This window comes from Schistocerca piceifrons, chromosome 6 (genome assembly GCF_021461385.2).
Source record: "Schistocerca piceifrons isolate TAMUIC-IGC-003096 chromosome 6, iqSchPice1.1, whole genome shotgun sequence".
NCBI lineage: Eukaryota > Metazoa > Arthropoda > Insecta > Orthoptera > Acrididae > Schistocerca > Schistocerca piceifrons.
The window spans coordinates 402317313-402331884 of NC_060143.1; the positions used below are offsets into that span (position 1 = coordinate 402317313).

The 14572-nt window shown below is 40.3% G+C and overlaps 1 protein-coding gene across 1 annotated transcript in view; it reads right to left on the reverse strand.

Moving 5' to 3' along the window:
- The window catches only part of LOC124803349 (neural cell adhesion molecule 1-B-like), a 68054-nt gene that overhangs the window by 37705 nt on the left and 15777 nt on the right, over window positions 1–14572 (reverse strand). The window contains exon 3 of the mRNA XM_047264534.1: window positions 6687–6823. Within this exon, the coding sequence (XP_047120490.1) occupies window positions 6687–6823 (137 nt within the window). The remainder of the gene's footprint in view (window positions 1–6686; window positions 6824–14572) is intronic.

Consider the following 14572-nt stretch of genomic DNA (forward strand, 5'->3'; position numbering starts at 1 on the left):
AAAAAACAATTAAAAGAAGTGTGAGAGCTAATGCGCTGTGGCTCATACATAAAAATGTTCCCAAAAGATGTGTTAAAGGATGATTAGCATTATATGGGCTTACAAATCTTATTATTTGAGTTACACTGTTTAGACAACTGACAATTTTCCAAGGTTTCCCCTGGTATTCAAGGTCCAGTCTCTTTAATATTAGATAAACCAGGTTTTATCATTTCAAATGAAGCATCATAGACATTTGTAGTGCTTGCACTTACAACAGGAGTTGAGGTGCCCAATCCAGGATGACTGAGGCCAGTGTCGAATGTGTTACACAAAATGTTCCCATGAGAGTACATTGTTGGTTGACTGTTTTGAAAATAAATTATGAACTGTAACAAACTTGTTACGAATGGTTGCAAGTTTTTAACATGAACAACAAATAATAATAGCTAAAACATAAGAGCCAATGAAAATAAAATGCTTTCATAATGGTGCTAGATATTTGCAAGCATTTATCTCCAGGACCATTGAGGTAGAGCATATGTCTATACAACTTTTCAGTTTCAAATGATGGATCATTCTGGTCATCTCCTGGAATATCAACATCTCCTGCTGGCACCTAGGGAAGTGTCCATTTTGCTACTGTAGTCTGCAGCTTCTTGTATAAAATACAAGGGTTGAAGAAAAAGAAATTCCTCCACCTTTGTAAATTTGGTTTGGATGGGAATAATTTAATAAATCAAACTCAGAAATAGTCCTTAGAATGTTATGTTTAATTACTAATATTCAGTTTTCCACTTAATCACCACCCAATGGGATACATTTCCGCCAACGATGAATAAGTTTTCTGAAGTCGTCGAGGAAGGAGTTGACACTGTTTCTGCAACCACAGCCTCACAGTTCTGTCAGCGTCTTCATCAGAAGCATAATGATGTCCCTGCAGATTGTATTTCACTATTGGGAACAGATGGAAGTCAGTTGGTGCTAAATCTGGACAGTATGGAGGATGCTGTGTGGTGGTGATTCAGTCTCTGAAGTTCTGCTGTGGTGGCATGTGGAGTGTGTGGTTTGGCATTGTCATGCTGCAGGAAAACATTTCCCTTTTCCTTTTGGACCCTTGTTAGCCATCGTTTCAGAGTTTGCAGCGTTGTGATGTAACACTCTGAATTTATTGTTGTTCCACCATCACAGAAATCAACATGGATAACACCATCTGCGTCCCAGAACACTGTGGCCATGATTTTTCCAGCTGAGGGCTGTATCTTGAATTTCCTTTTCTGGGGCAAGTCTTTGCGTCAATATTCCACAGACTGACGTTTCGACTCCAGGCATAATGGCGTACCCACATTTCATCTCCTGTCACAGTTAAATGGAGAAATGCATCACCACGTGGGAGGAGTTCCTGGCAAATTTCAAGTCTGTGCACTTTCATTTCAGGACTCAGTGTCTGGGGTACCCATCATGCACAGATCTTCCAATAGCCAAGCAAAGCAATAATGTGAGCCACACATTATTGTGAAATGCCAATTGTGCTTGCAGTTTCTCTGTGAGTGATGCGACGATCATCCTGAATCAATCTGTCAACATTTTGCTTGTGAAACTCGGTGGTTGCTGTCACAGGCTGTCCAATTCTTTGTTTGTTATGCAGGTCAGATGTTCCCACGTCAACATCATTAAAATTACTTGCCCAATGACATGCAGTACTCACATCAACACAATCAGCATAAACTGCTTTCATTCTATGATGAATCTCCTTTGGGTGACACCTTCTGCTGTCAAGAACTCAATGAGTGCACATTGCTTAAGTCACATTGACTGACTGTCTGCACAGGGTTCCATACTTAACACTGTAACAACACAACTGTTCAGTGCTAAGGCTTCCTTCCAACTAGAGCTGTAGAGAAGAGGCTACGGAACAAGCCAGTACCTACTGCATACCAATGCTGCCAACTATTGAAGGGTTACGAAGGTGGAGGCATTACTTTTCAGTCAACCCTCATACATTGCTAGAACCCTCACATTCTGTAGCAGAAGGGGAGCAGATATTGACCATGTTGTCAAATGAAGCTGATTGTTCACTAATAGTATGGTTGGACAGGTTGCTATTCACAAATAGAGGAGATTCAAAATTGCAGAAGGGGACAGTGAAAAAGACTGCTAAAATATTTAGCCTTTGGACAAGGTCCTTTTACCAAAGGGGAAAACACATATATTCACACAAGCAAAACTCACACACATGTGACCGCTGTCTCTGGGCAATGGAGCCCAACAGCAGTCATGACAGCAATCTGTTGGGGTGAGTGGTGGGATAAGGAGGAGGCATTGGGCAGAGAGGGGAAAGGATTGCACTGCACCTGACAGCCCTGTTCTGTCCCCAACAAGTCCTTGCATGCTGCCACAACGTTAATATTTTCTCCCATTCCACTACAGAGTGTGAGAGTTCTAGCAGTGTGCTTCACATGACAAGCTGCAGCCCAAGTAATAACATGGGTACGTCAAGTATGAGCCAGGAGGAAATGTTGATATTTCAGGAGGTGACAGGAATGATCCATCATCTGAAGCTGAAAAGTTTGCATGGACATATGCTCTATCTCAAATGGTCCTGCAGATAAGTGCTTGCAAATACCTAGCACCATTACGAAAAGAATTTATTTTCTTTAACTTTTATATTTTAGTTATTATTTTGTGGTTGTACTACAAACTTGTAACAGTTCATAACAAGTTTGTTACAATTCACAATTTATTTTCTAAGAAAATTTATTTTCAAAGGAGATGACTACCAACTTCAATGCCCTTTGTTACTTGCAGGGGAATATTTTGTGTAATATGACTTAACACATACAATACTGACCCTAGGCCTTCTGGACTGGGCAGCTGAACAACTGTTTTTAACATGGTTTTGGAAACTCACTGCTTTGTAGCTGTGAATGCAATAAATGTGTACAATGTTTGATTGGAAGTTGTGAAACCTACTTTGTCTAATGGTAGCAATCATATTATGATTTATTAAAAGTAACAGTCATACAAAATATTTTACAAAATCACACTTTTACTCTGAAGAGAAATCTTGTACACCCTGTTCTTACACAGAATTTGACTGAGTGCATACAAAGAGATACATCACAATTTGGATACCACCAGGATGTTTATTTCGGCACATTTTTCTCTTCTGCCTCTTACTGACCTCTGTTTGCTGTTTTAGTCAAGTTCATTTTATCACGAATTTCAATGACTATGGCTGCCCATGTTATAAGGGGGATATTGAATGTATATGAAGGTGTTCAGCATGAGTGGTCACAGGTGTGTTTAATCCATTGGAGAGTGTCACAGAGATACTGAAGGGACTGAACTGGCAGACTCCTGAAGACAGATGTAAACTATCCCAAGAAAGTCTATTAACAAAATTTCAAGAACTGGTTTTAAATGATGACCTTGGAATACATGAGCTCCATTTTTTTTCAACCTTCGGTCACAGTATAGAAGCTACGCGAGCAGCTAAAAGTGGACATGTTCTGTAGGCTACTGCGCAATTCTCGCATTACACACTCCACCATTGCCGACCTCAAGGCATCAGTCTGTGTTGCACTGCAGCCATGTAAACATGGCTGCCATCATTGTTGCTCCCACCAAATGTGAATTACAAAGTGTAATTCGGTTTCTGCAAGCAGAAGGGAGTAGTGGCACAGAAATTCATCGGAGAATGAGCCGAGTGTACGGTGATAACTTCATGACTGATGTTGTGCGTGAATGGTGCCAAAAGTTTAAAGATGGCCAAAACGATGTACATGATGATGGTGGCCAAGGACGCAAGTCTGTCATTACAGCTGACCTTGTTGAACGTGTTGACAGAATGGTTAGAAAAAATCGTAGGTTCACCATAACTGTTATGTCTGTGGAAATTCCAGAAGTTTCAAGAAGTGTCATACACTCTATCATTACTGAACATTTAGGCTACAAAAAAACTTTGAGCTCGTTGGGTTCCAGAAATGTTGATGGACAACCACAAAAGTCACCGAATGGCGTCAGCTTTGAATTTCCTTGACTGTTATCACGATGAAGGAGAGAACTTTCTGAAATCAATTGTTACTGGAGTTGAAACTTGGATCCAATATGACACACAAGAAACAAAACATCACAACAATGGATGCATCAAAATTCACCAAACAAACTACAAAAATTCAAACAAACATTCAACAACAGAAAGGTTATGGCTATCATGTTTTGGGACCAAAAAGGTGTGTTGTTTGTAGAGTTTATGCAGCCCGGAACCACTATCAATGCAGATGCTTATTGTGAAACTTTACAATGTTTGCGGAGAGCCATTAAAAACAAATGAAGAGGAATGCTGACTTCAGGAATCATGTTGATCCGTAACAACACTTGTCCACACACTGCTGGCACAACCCAACAGCTCCTTGAACATTTTCAATGGGACATTATCGATCATCCACCGTACAGTCTTGACATGGTGCCGAGCAACTTTCACCTTTCCCTGAAGATGTGGCTAGGAGGGCAGCAATTTCAAACCAATGAAGATCTTCAAAACAACGTCAATGCTCATTTGAAATCATTGGCAGCAACATTTTTTGAAGAGGGTATTGCAAAGTTTATCCACAAGTACGATAAATGTCTCAATCTTTTTGGTGATTATGTTGAATAAGTGTACAAAACTTTTCATAATAAAATAATTGTTTTTTATAAACTTGTCTTTCATTTATAGCCTACCGGAGGTTGAAAAAGAAAAAAGAATAGCCCTCATACTACAGTCCCCTAGATATCACATGCATAGGGACCGCGAGGACTTGAATTAAGATTAGAATAATTACTGCATCATAGAGGAATTCAAACAATCATTCTTCCTGTAAGCCACACATCAATGGAACGGGAAGAAAGCCTAATAATTGGTACAATGGGAGGTACCCTCTCTCTTGCCTCTCACTGTGATTTGTGAAGTGTAGATGTAGAAAGTTGTATGTGACCATACCAAGAAGTGCCTTCCATACAGCCTAGCCACCCATGGTCATCACATCTGCAGTGACAATCAGTCCCTCTGCAAATAATCAAGGGTCTCACTGGGGCCTTCACAGGTTGGAATTATTCTCTCAACTTTGTCCAGGAGCAGGTCTCCTCTACCTTGTCTCTTCAGTCACCTACTGCTTCCCACATACCTAACATTTACCTACAAAGGAGTACTCATCTTGTGACTCAGTACCACCCAGAACTGGAGTAACTGAGTGACATTCTCTGTCAGAGTGTTGACTACCTCTTGCTGTGCCCTGAAATGAAGAATATATCCCCACAATCTGCCCTGCCCATCCCACAGTGGTATTCTGCCACTCACTGAACCTATGCAGTATCCTCGTCCACCCCTACTCTACCCCTGTTCCCAACCCATTGCCTCATGGCTGATTTTCCTTAAATAAAGCTGGTTGCAAAACCTGCTCCATTAATCCTTCACCACTTTCTACTCCAGTCCACTCACAAGTATCTCCTATCCCTTCAAAGACAGGGCTACCTGTGAAAGCTGCCCTGTGATCTACATATTAAGTTGCAACCACTGTGCCAAGTTGTATGTGGACATAACAACTAACAGACTGTCTGTCAGCATGAATGCCCACCAACAAACTGTGGCTAAGGAACAGCTACAACACTACATGCTGCCTAACATGATGTGCTTCACTTTAATGACTACCCCACAACCTGTGCCATCCACATATCCCCTGCTTTCCTTGCTCTCTTTCCAGCACCAGACATTCCTTGTATCCCACCAACATTATCATTAGACTTTTCCCATTCTGTACTTCTTACCCCCTCCCCCCCCCTCCATTCTCCCCCCGCCCCTCTGTGTAGCCTCCAACGCTGCACTTAAGAAGCCCTATCCTGTCCCTACTACATTCCTGCACGCTCCCACAAGCAACACAGCATTTTCGCCCACCTCTGCCCTGTCATCCCTTACCCTCTTCGCCTCATGTCTCCACCTTACACCCACTACTGACACAAAGAGACTGCTGTACATGGAAATGCGGCTGCAGTTTGGTTCCAGTGCGTGGAGACTGGTCATGTGTATGTGAGAGTTGTGCATGTGTGAATGTGTGTGTGTTTCCTATTTTGGAAGAAAGACCTTTTTCCACACTGGCATAAGAGGTTAGTAATTTGCTTGATGCATTCTCTTGTTTTCAGAGTGCCCCCACTATACTGACACATTCATGTTCTAAATCCCAGTAACTGCGATTTTTTGTTATTTATTTTTTTTTTTTTTTCAAGCAAAGTGTAATACAGTTATCAGCCATATATTGGTGTGAACACCAGAGCTTTACCTCGAATGGAGGAAAGAAAGCTCACCCTGTTAGCTGTGGGGAAGCAATTACTTGTTAACGATGAGCCATAACTCAAGTACTGTTTCACATCTCTTTAAATACAACATGCATTTATAAATATGAAGAGTCATGTAAAGGATCAGAATTTTTTAAAAAATAATTGAGGTTTGCCAGCAAATAGGAGTGTGTTGTCAACAGGGAGAAATTGTTAGATGGGAAAATAACATCAGGCATACTACAAGGAGTGTTATGGGGCATTCACTGTTGATGATATGTGCTTGGTGATTTTGGACAACAGGAACAAAATTCAGGATACAGTCCCTGACAGAATAAGGAACAAATAAGGTTAGTAAACATATTGCTAGAAATGTAAAAGGCTTGGTCACATACTGTAGACAAACAGCTCGAAGTGTAAGGAACGTTCTTGTCCCTGTATGCGAGAGACACATGTGTATTTTCCTTTGTCCTTCTTCTCAATTCTGGAGAACACAAGTGACAGTGTCTCCTTTCCACCTTCAACATGTACCCTGAAATTAAAAATATGGCAATATAGACATTTTACAAACGTTAACTGAATACTAAGAACATACAGCTGTTTCTGAATTAAAATTAACTTGATGTGGCGCCAGCCTACCTTTTACCTAGTAGAGAGCTTGCATTCTGGTACAGGAATATTTGCACAAATTTTTGATGGGAGAAGAAATTGGGAGGGGATTTGCTGCTCTAATGATAATCAGAGGTGCTCACTAATGTTGAAATTGAGGGTATGGAGATTATGAGAGGTACTGAGGTATATTCACATAAGGGAGGTTTGGGTAAGAGTTTGCAATTAAGTAAAAAAGTGTGGATACATACTGAATATTTTATTGTGATCCAACTATTTATACACCAATGTACCATTTAAGCTCTTCCATATTAATCATTGTAAAAGTAAATAGACATAACAAAATTAAGAGTAAACATATGCTAATTTCATACTTTTATTCACACAATGGATAAGAGTAAGCATATAGTCATTCAAGAGTTCACACCTGAAATTCTTCACCAATAGTCACAAAGTTAACATCCTACATCTTCATCCACACTGTCTTCATGCCACCATTCATATATTAATCACAGTGTATCCAGTCATCCTCAAAATCAGATATACACTTTAAGCAAATGCATTGTTTTTGCAGGATCAGTTTTCTGAGGAGCTGTGAGCAATTCCCTTATTTAGGAACAACATTTATTTTTACTCTAGAATATCCTGTTTTCTTTTTGCCTTTTCCCTTTGGTATTCCTTCTCTTAATTATCTTCCTGTTTCCGTCCAACGATGTTCTTCCCGCTGATTAGAGAAGTTTCCCAATTTTTGGCCTGTCTGCTTCTTTCTGTCAGCTGACAACAGTTTTTGCTGCATACATGTCAGAAATGGATGTGTGCTCTCAGACTGATTTCTAGCACTCAAGCAGAGGTTCCTAGTCAGTCTTGTTGTTTTTCTCAGTGATCTAAACTACAGTTTTCTTTCTTGCCTTATATGAGATGGAGAAAAATCCTCCAGAAAATAGTAATTAAGATATTTAGGACATATTCTTGCTGCTTTAATGTTGTTGCTCTCTCCTCTACTGTTACTGTCTGGCAGCAGGCACTTTTAAATAAACCACCACACTGCTGAGTACTGTTCCATGAAAGTTCAGGAGGTGACAAATATGTCAATAGAGCACACTGCATGACAGACAGCTACTGCCACATGGACAGTTATTTATAACAGTTGTGGCAAAAGTCATTTCAACTATTTTTTTTCTTTCAGATACCAGTTGGCTGGAAAATGGGGCACATTCAAATGAAAAGATGAGATGGGAGCTACATGTGTGGACTCTGAAGAACATGTGGACATTGTGCCTCACATATTTATGGCAGCTGTATACAGGACAGTACTGGTTTCATGGTGCAAAATGTTTAGAGCACAGCACACATACATATAACACGATAAAACTGATCTCAAAGTATTCTATTCCAATGTTCACGACATGCTGCAAACAGTGTGGGAGGTGCTGAATACCGTCTGCATTGCTATTTGACTTATCATGTTTGAATCAGGTCATCTGTGGCTGCACAGCACTGGCAACATCCTCTCATGTCACAAACCACCTACCACATAGTGTTTCCTTCACTTTCATTTCAGATCAAAATCACAGGATGAAGAGCAAGGAGAGTGCAGCAGGTGCTCCTATTTTTCTCCTCCACACATTGCAATTGCTGCTGTGCAAACCTGTCTTTATGTGACTTTTATTGTTGTGTAGTATGATTGCACTTTTTGTGAGATCCAGATGTTTTTCCTGAACATCATGTCATACCTGTTACAACAGGAAGTCATTGTAATACTGACATGTGGAATGAGGTAGCACAGAATAATGCCCCTGATGTCATAGGTGACAATCATGATAAATTTCACCTGGTGATCCAATATGTCAGCACTCCACAGATTGACATTTGAGTTCCAGTTCATGTGCAATGGCCCAGAATTCATCAATGGTGATTATTCATGACAGGAAGTGGCTGCTGTACATTGCTACCAGTGTGTTAGGTGATTGGAACATATTACATATCACATCTACCATTGAATTTCTGTCTGGTCATGTGGTACACATCACCAAGCAATTTTTCACAGTTGCAGCCCTGTTTGCAATAACCATGGATGGGGCATTGTACCCACCATGCTACAGTTCACTGTGACATTCTGTTGCCTTTCTCCCTTGGAGAATGGCTATTTTGATATATACGTGCACCTCAACATGTATTACAACCATCTTGCACGATGCTTGCCACGCAGCTGATTTCACAGCACTCTCTGAGCTACTACCAGCAAACACAGAGCCATCTTTTGTAGTGAATACACATCATGCCTGCATAGCTTCCATGTGAAAATAGCAGTTTGTTATCCATCCAAATACCTGGAAAAAAAAAAAAAAGATTGCGATGGCTTTTGCCCAAAACCTCATATTTATCCATCACAGAGCATTCTACATGTTGCCAATAGTCATCATAACTGTAATCTGCATGAAATAAGAGATACTATCATGATATATACACATGCATACAATACATATCTACATGATAAGACATCAATGTTAACAATATATTAATACAAATGAGCTGTAAGTAACGTGAACTACAAATGGATAGTACAGTACACTGGTAGACAATGCACATATTCAAACTATGAGAAAATCAACACAGAGAAAACATATCAATAATATTATCAATTGGAGAGACAGCAGGTGTAACAGAGAAAATTACTGTATCACATGTTTTAAATTCTTCTGTAGTGTACAAAGCTTTGGGCTTGACCCATCTTTATTTAGTGTTCCTGAAGACATTCAGTGATGCAAATCATTATTCCTATTGAGATAACTGTTTTCTTGTTTTTAAGTCTTATAACTATGATTTCAATTGTCTGCCTGTGATTTGGATCATGGTTTTGTATAGACCTTCACTGTTTGTGCTTCTGCAGGTTAATCTTGGCAGTCACCAAACAACTTAGTATGTAAGTGGATGTAATAGTTTGTATTTCTAATTTTAAAAGTATGTTCCTCAGGGTTTGTGATTTCTTAGTTGGGATATGCTTTCAGAACTGAGGAATTGCCTCATAACAGCAATCTATTGGTCAGGTGGCTATAAAAAATAATAATAAGAGTTAAGCAACGACTTGTCATTTATGCAAGTTGTAAATTTGGTTAGCAATAGTACATATATATAGTGTTTGTAATTTTCTGAAGGAGTTTAGTTATCATTCTCATTACTGTACAGAGTAAAACAAATATTTACAGTTTTAGAATGAGTAATTTGCACTTGTCTCCAAAGGATATTTTATGTATTTTGAAGAGTTCTTCACTTTTCTTGCTTTAGGTGTTCCGAACCTCTTCTAGAAAAAGCAAATTAGTGTCATCTGCCTAGAATATGGATTGACAAGGCACAGAACTGGGTAAGCCACTTACTTAGTTTATAAACATCACAGTCCTAAGTATGGGATGTAATGGAACTCCTCTTGTGACACTTAGAACCTTTGAACTGTTGTTTTGGAACAGAGGCCATTCTTTGTCTTTACAGCTGTAGGAGGAAAGTGTTTTAATGGACTTCTATGGGTCATTCTCCTCTGTCTGTGAAAATAGTTCATTGTCACTATCTGGAATGTGGTATGTGGTCTTTATCATACTTGTTAAAGTATACCCTCTTATTTCTCTTAATTTGCCTTCCTTCTCTTGGTTTACAACTTCTTCTGCATACAACTTTAACAACAGTGACGACAAACTGCAGCTTTGTGGCAAGGGGGGAGAGTGGGTGTGTATTTTACACAAAGTCTCTCAAAACGACACTGAATACCGATATGAGTTGCTGAATGGAGTTATAAAACTGACACAAGAAAAGCATCTCTACACACTTTTCTACACTGTTAGAGGGGAATTTGATTATTAGTCATCCTGCACGGCAGCTGTAATGTTTTATCCAGGAAAAGCAGTTTCTCCCACCATGAGTGCTGCTCACTTTCCATTTTACAGAAAGTCTATAACCCCTCCCTTCACATTTCCTGTCCAATTCTCTCATGTGAGTAGACTAAATAATTCCACTGAGCTTGTCTTTATGCAGTGGAGTTACTTTTAGTTTATTAAATGAGTACTTATTTGCAGTTGTTAAATGACCTTTTTCATAAAAAGTGTTCCTATAAACAGTGGCTGAGAAGTGGTTAATGTGTAAGTGTGATGTTGTCAGTAACCCATGCAGTGTTGGTGGGAAAGAAAGGGACTGAACTGATAAATGTGGCATCTTGCTGCTGTCTGTTGTTGACAACATATTGCAAAGCTGTGTAGCCAAGATGTAGACACTTGGTGGTGAATTAAAGAATGGCCAGAAAGATATTGCACTTCTCTCACCATTAATTGTGTTACTATTAGATTGCATGATTCTCTCCTTTTGCTGGCACGTGTAGAGTGGGCTGCACTGCACTGATGGTACCACTTACCATACTTACACAGTATATCCAGCACGATGTGTATCAGTAAGCCTGATGGAATAAGACTGACCGTGTTCAAGTCTAGAACAGTGATCTGCTGTAATGCATTGCTTGACTTACGGTGAAATTTTTGAAATTCTATAAGATCTAGGTGATCTATTCCTGTTACAGAGGGAACCAATTTATGCCTCTTCAGATGTTGGTAATTCTGAGGGTGGGACATTTGATATGACTCTTGCTGTGAAAAATACTCCAGTCATTGATAGTGGAGACAATGTAATCAACATTGTCAAATACATTTTGCCTGTCTGTTGTACTTGGGACAGGCTCTGCAATGTGGTACACTTTTGACAGCTCTGGCTGTGAAGCTTTTTTACGTAATAACTCATTTAACAACTGCAAACAAACTGCACTAAATCAACTGCAAAGAATGTCATTACATGAACACTAAGGGTAGAGGATCTATTCCATCTACTCACATGAGAGAATTGGGCAGGAAATGTTGGAGAGTATAGCCTGTCTAAACAGAAAAGCAAGCAGCAGTCATGTTGGAGGAAGCTGTTTTTCCCAGAAGAACATTACAGCTGCCATACAGGATCAGTGTTGGGGCCACTCTTGTTCCTTATTTATATAAATGATATGCCGTTTAGTATTATGGGTAACTCTAAAATATTTCTATTTACTGATGACACTAGTTGGTAGTAAAGGGTGTTGTGTGCAACATTGGCTTGATTTCAGATAGTGCAGTACGTGACCTAAGTTCATGACTTGTAGAAAATAAATTAACACTAAATCACAGTAAGACTCAGTTTTTACAGTTTCTAACATTCAATTCAAGAAAACCTGACGTTTTAATTTCACAGAATGGGCATATGATTAGTGAAACTGAACAGTTCAAATTTCTAGGTGTTCAGATAGTAAGCTGTCGTGGAAAGTCCATGTTCAGGATCTTGTTCAAAGATTTAATGCTGCCATTTTAGTATTCGAATGGTATCAGAAGTGAGAGATCATTTGACAAGAAACTTAGTCTACTTTCTTATTTACATTCGCTTATGTCGTATGGTATTGTATTTTGGGGTAAGTCTTCCCATTCTAAAAGGATATTTTTGGCTCAGAAACGGTTCGGGCAACAGGTGGTGTAAGTTCACGAACCTCTTGATGATCCCTGTTCAGGAATCTGGGTATTTTGACATTGGCCTCTCAATATATATATTCTTTACTGTAATTTCTTGTTAACAATGTTAGCTTATTTCCAAGAATAAGCTGCTTTAACTTGGTTAATACTCAGCAGAAATCAAACCTGCATTTGGATCGGACTTCCTTAACTCTTGTGCAGAAAGGTGTGCAGTATACTGCTGCATCCATTTTCAATAAGCTGCCACTCGAATTTGAAAATCTGAGCAGTAATCCAAACCCTCAGACCACTATTAATCCTTTCGTACGGTTATCCTGCACTGAGGTGTGGTGCACACATTTAATATTTGTTATTGACCCACTTTATTTAAAACTGAACATAAATTTTATACTACTGAAACATTATTTTTAATACTGTGTATTTTTTCCACTCCTTGCAACTATTAGTCCCTGAGAAAAAAACGAAGGAACTTTTTTGTAGGAAGTTCAGTGCAGTTCAGTTTTCTACTGTAAAACATTTTGGATAGGAGGCTCTGTTTTCGAGATGTTCCAGAGCAACGTAAAAATGCGACCTTTAAATGCCCCCTCACCACCCACGTTCACCCAATAGCGGTCAGGATTTTTATTTGTTGTTCATCACACTTTATCCTACCACTGTAGAAAAATTTTCTCTGATTTTCCTTCGTAGACTGAACTTTTAGGCGCAAAAACCTCTAGTCGTCTATATGCAGCTGTTGAATAATAAACACAGACTGTCCCACACGTAACTCTCCACATCATTAGGTCGTTGTCAGACTTGCAGAAAACATGCGGTCAGCCTCCCTACACCTCCCATTGGTCACAGTCTGCACCGTATCAAGAGTATGACGATTTCATCAGCTGAATTAAACGTTTGTGGCTTGTAGACGGATATATACAGTCCAGTCATACTAAAGTGATTACCTACCAAAAGCATGAACAACCACTTTTTGCAGCACTGCCCACTGCAAGATGTGCAGGAAGAGATCAGTTTGGCTCTGGAAGGCACTGACAGGGATGTGGGGCCATGCTGACCCCAGCGTCATGGCCATCTGTGCCAGGTTTCTCGGTTCAGAATACTTGGCACCAACAGCCAACTCGAGGTGATCACATAGATGTTTGATTGGGTTTAAATCCAAGGAGTTTTGTGGTCAGGGGAGTACGGTAAACTCATCCTGGCGCTTCTCATACCACGCACGTACACGCAAGCTGCGTTGCATTTTCCTGCTGGTAGATGCGATCGTGCTGAGGAAAAAGAAATTGCATGTAGGGGTGGACATGGTCACTAAGGACAGACGCTTACTAGTGTTGATCCAGTGTGCCTTCCAGTATGACGAGATCATCCAGGGAATGCCACGAAAACATTACCCAGACCGTGGTACTCGCCCCCCCCCCCCCCCCCCCCTCATTTGTTTTCAGACGACAGACGTTTCACGCCTTCAGCACCAATGGCCATCTGTCCAATGGAGCATAATACGTGATTCGTCTGAAAAGGCATCAGTCGCCACTCAATGGGCATCCAGTTTGGGTATTGGCGTTCAAACTGCATCCTTTGTCGCTGATGAAGAGCATTCAGCATGAGGGCGTGCACCAGGCGCTTGCTGTGGAGACTCATACACAGCAAAATTCGCTAAACGGTAGTTGAAGAGACACGGTTGGTAGCCCCTTGGTTCATTTGGGCACTCAGTCACGCAACATGTCTATTCGGCTGTACACGTCTCTGCAGCCATCTTTCACTCCTGTTCCCTGTGGCTCATAGTGCACTACAGTTGTCTTGTCGCCAGTTTTGGATAGTACCGTTTCGCAGTGCACCACCATGCACGCGAACAGTATAAAAAACTTAGACTTTTCGGAAATGTTTTAACCCTTTGCACAAATGGAAGAGATAACCCACTTTTGGACTTCATATAAATCGCTCCGTTTCCGCATTATGAGTGCAATGTTTTCCGCGTCCCTCATGACACACTGTACAGGGTGAAAAATGGTTCAAATGGCTTTGAGCACTATGCGAATTAAGTTCTGAGGTCATCAGTTGCCTAGAACTTAGAACTAATTAAACCTAACGAACCTAAGGACATCACACACATCCATGCCCGAGGCAGGATTCGAACCTGCGACCGTAGCGGTCGCTCG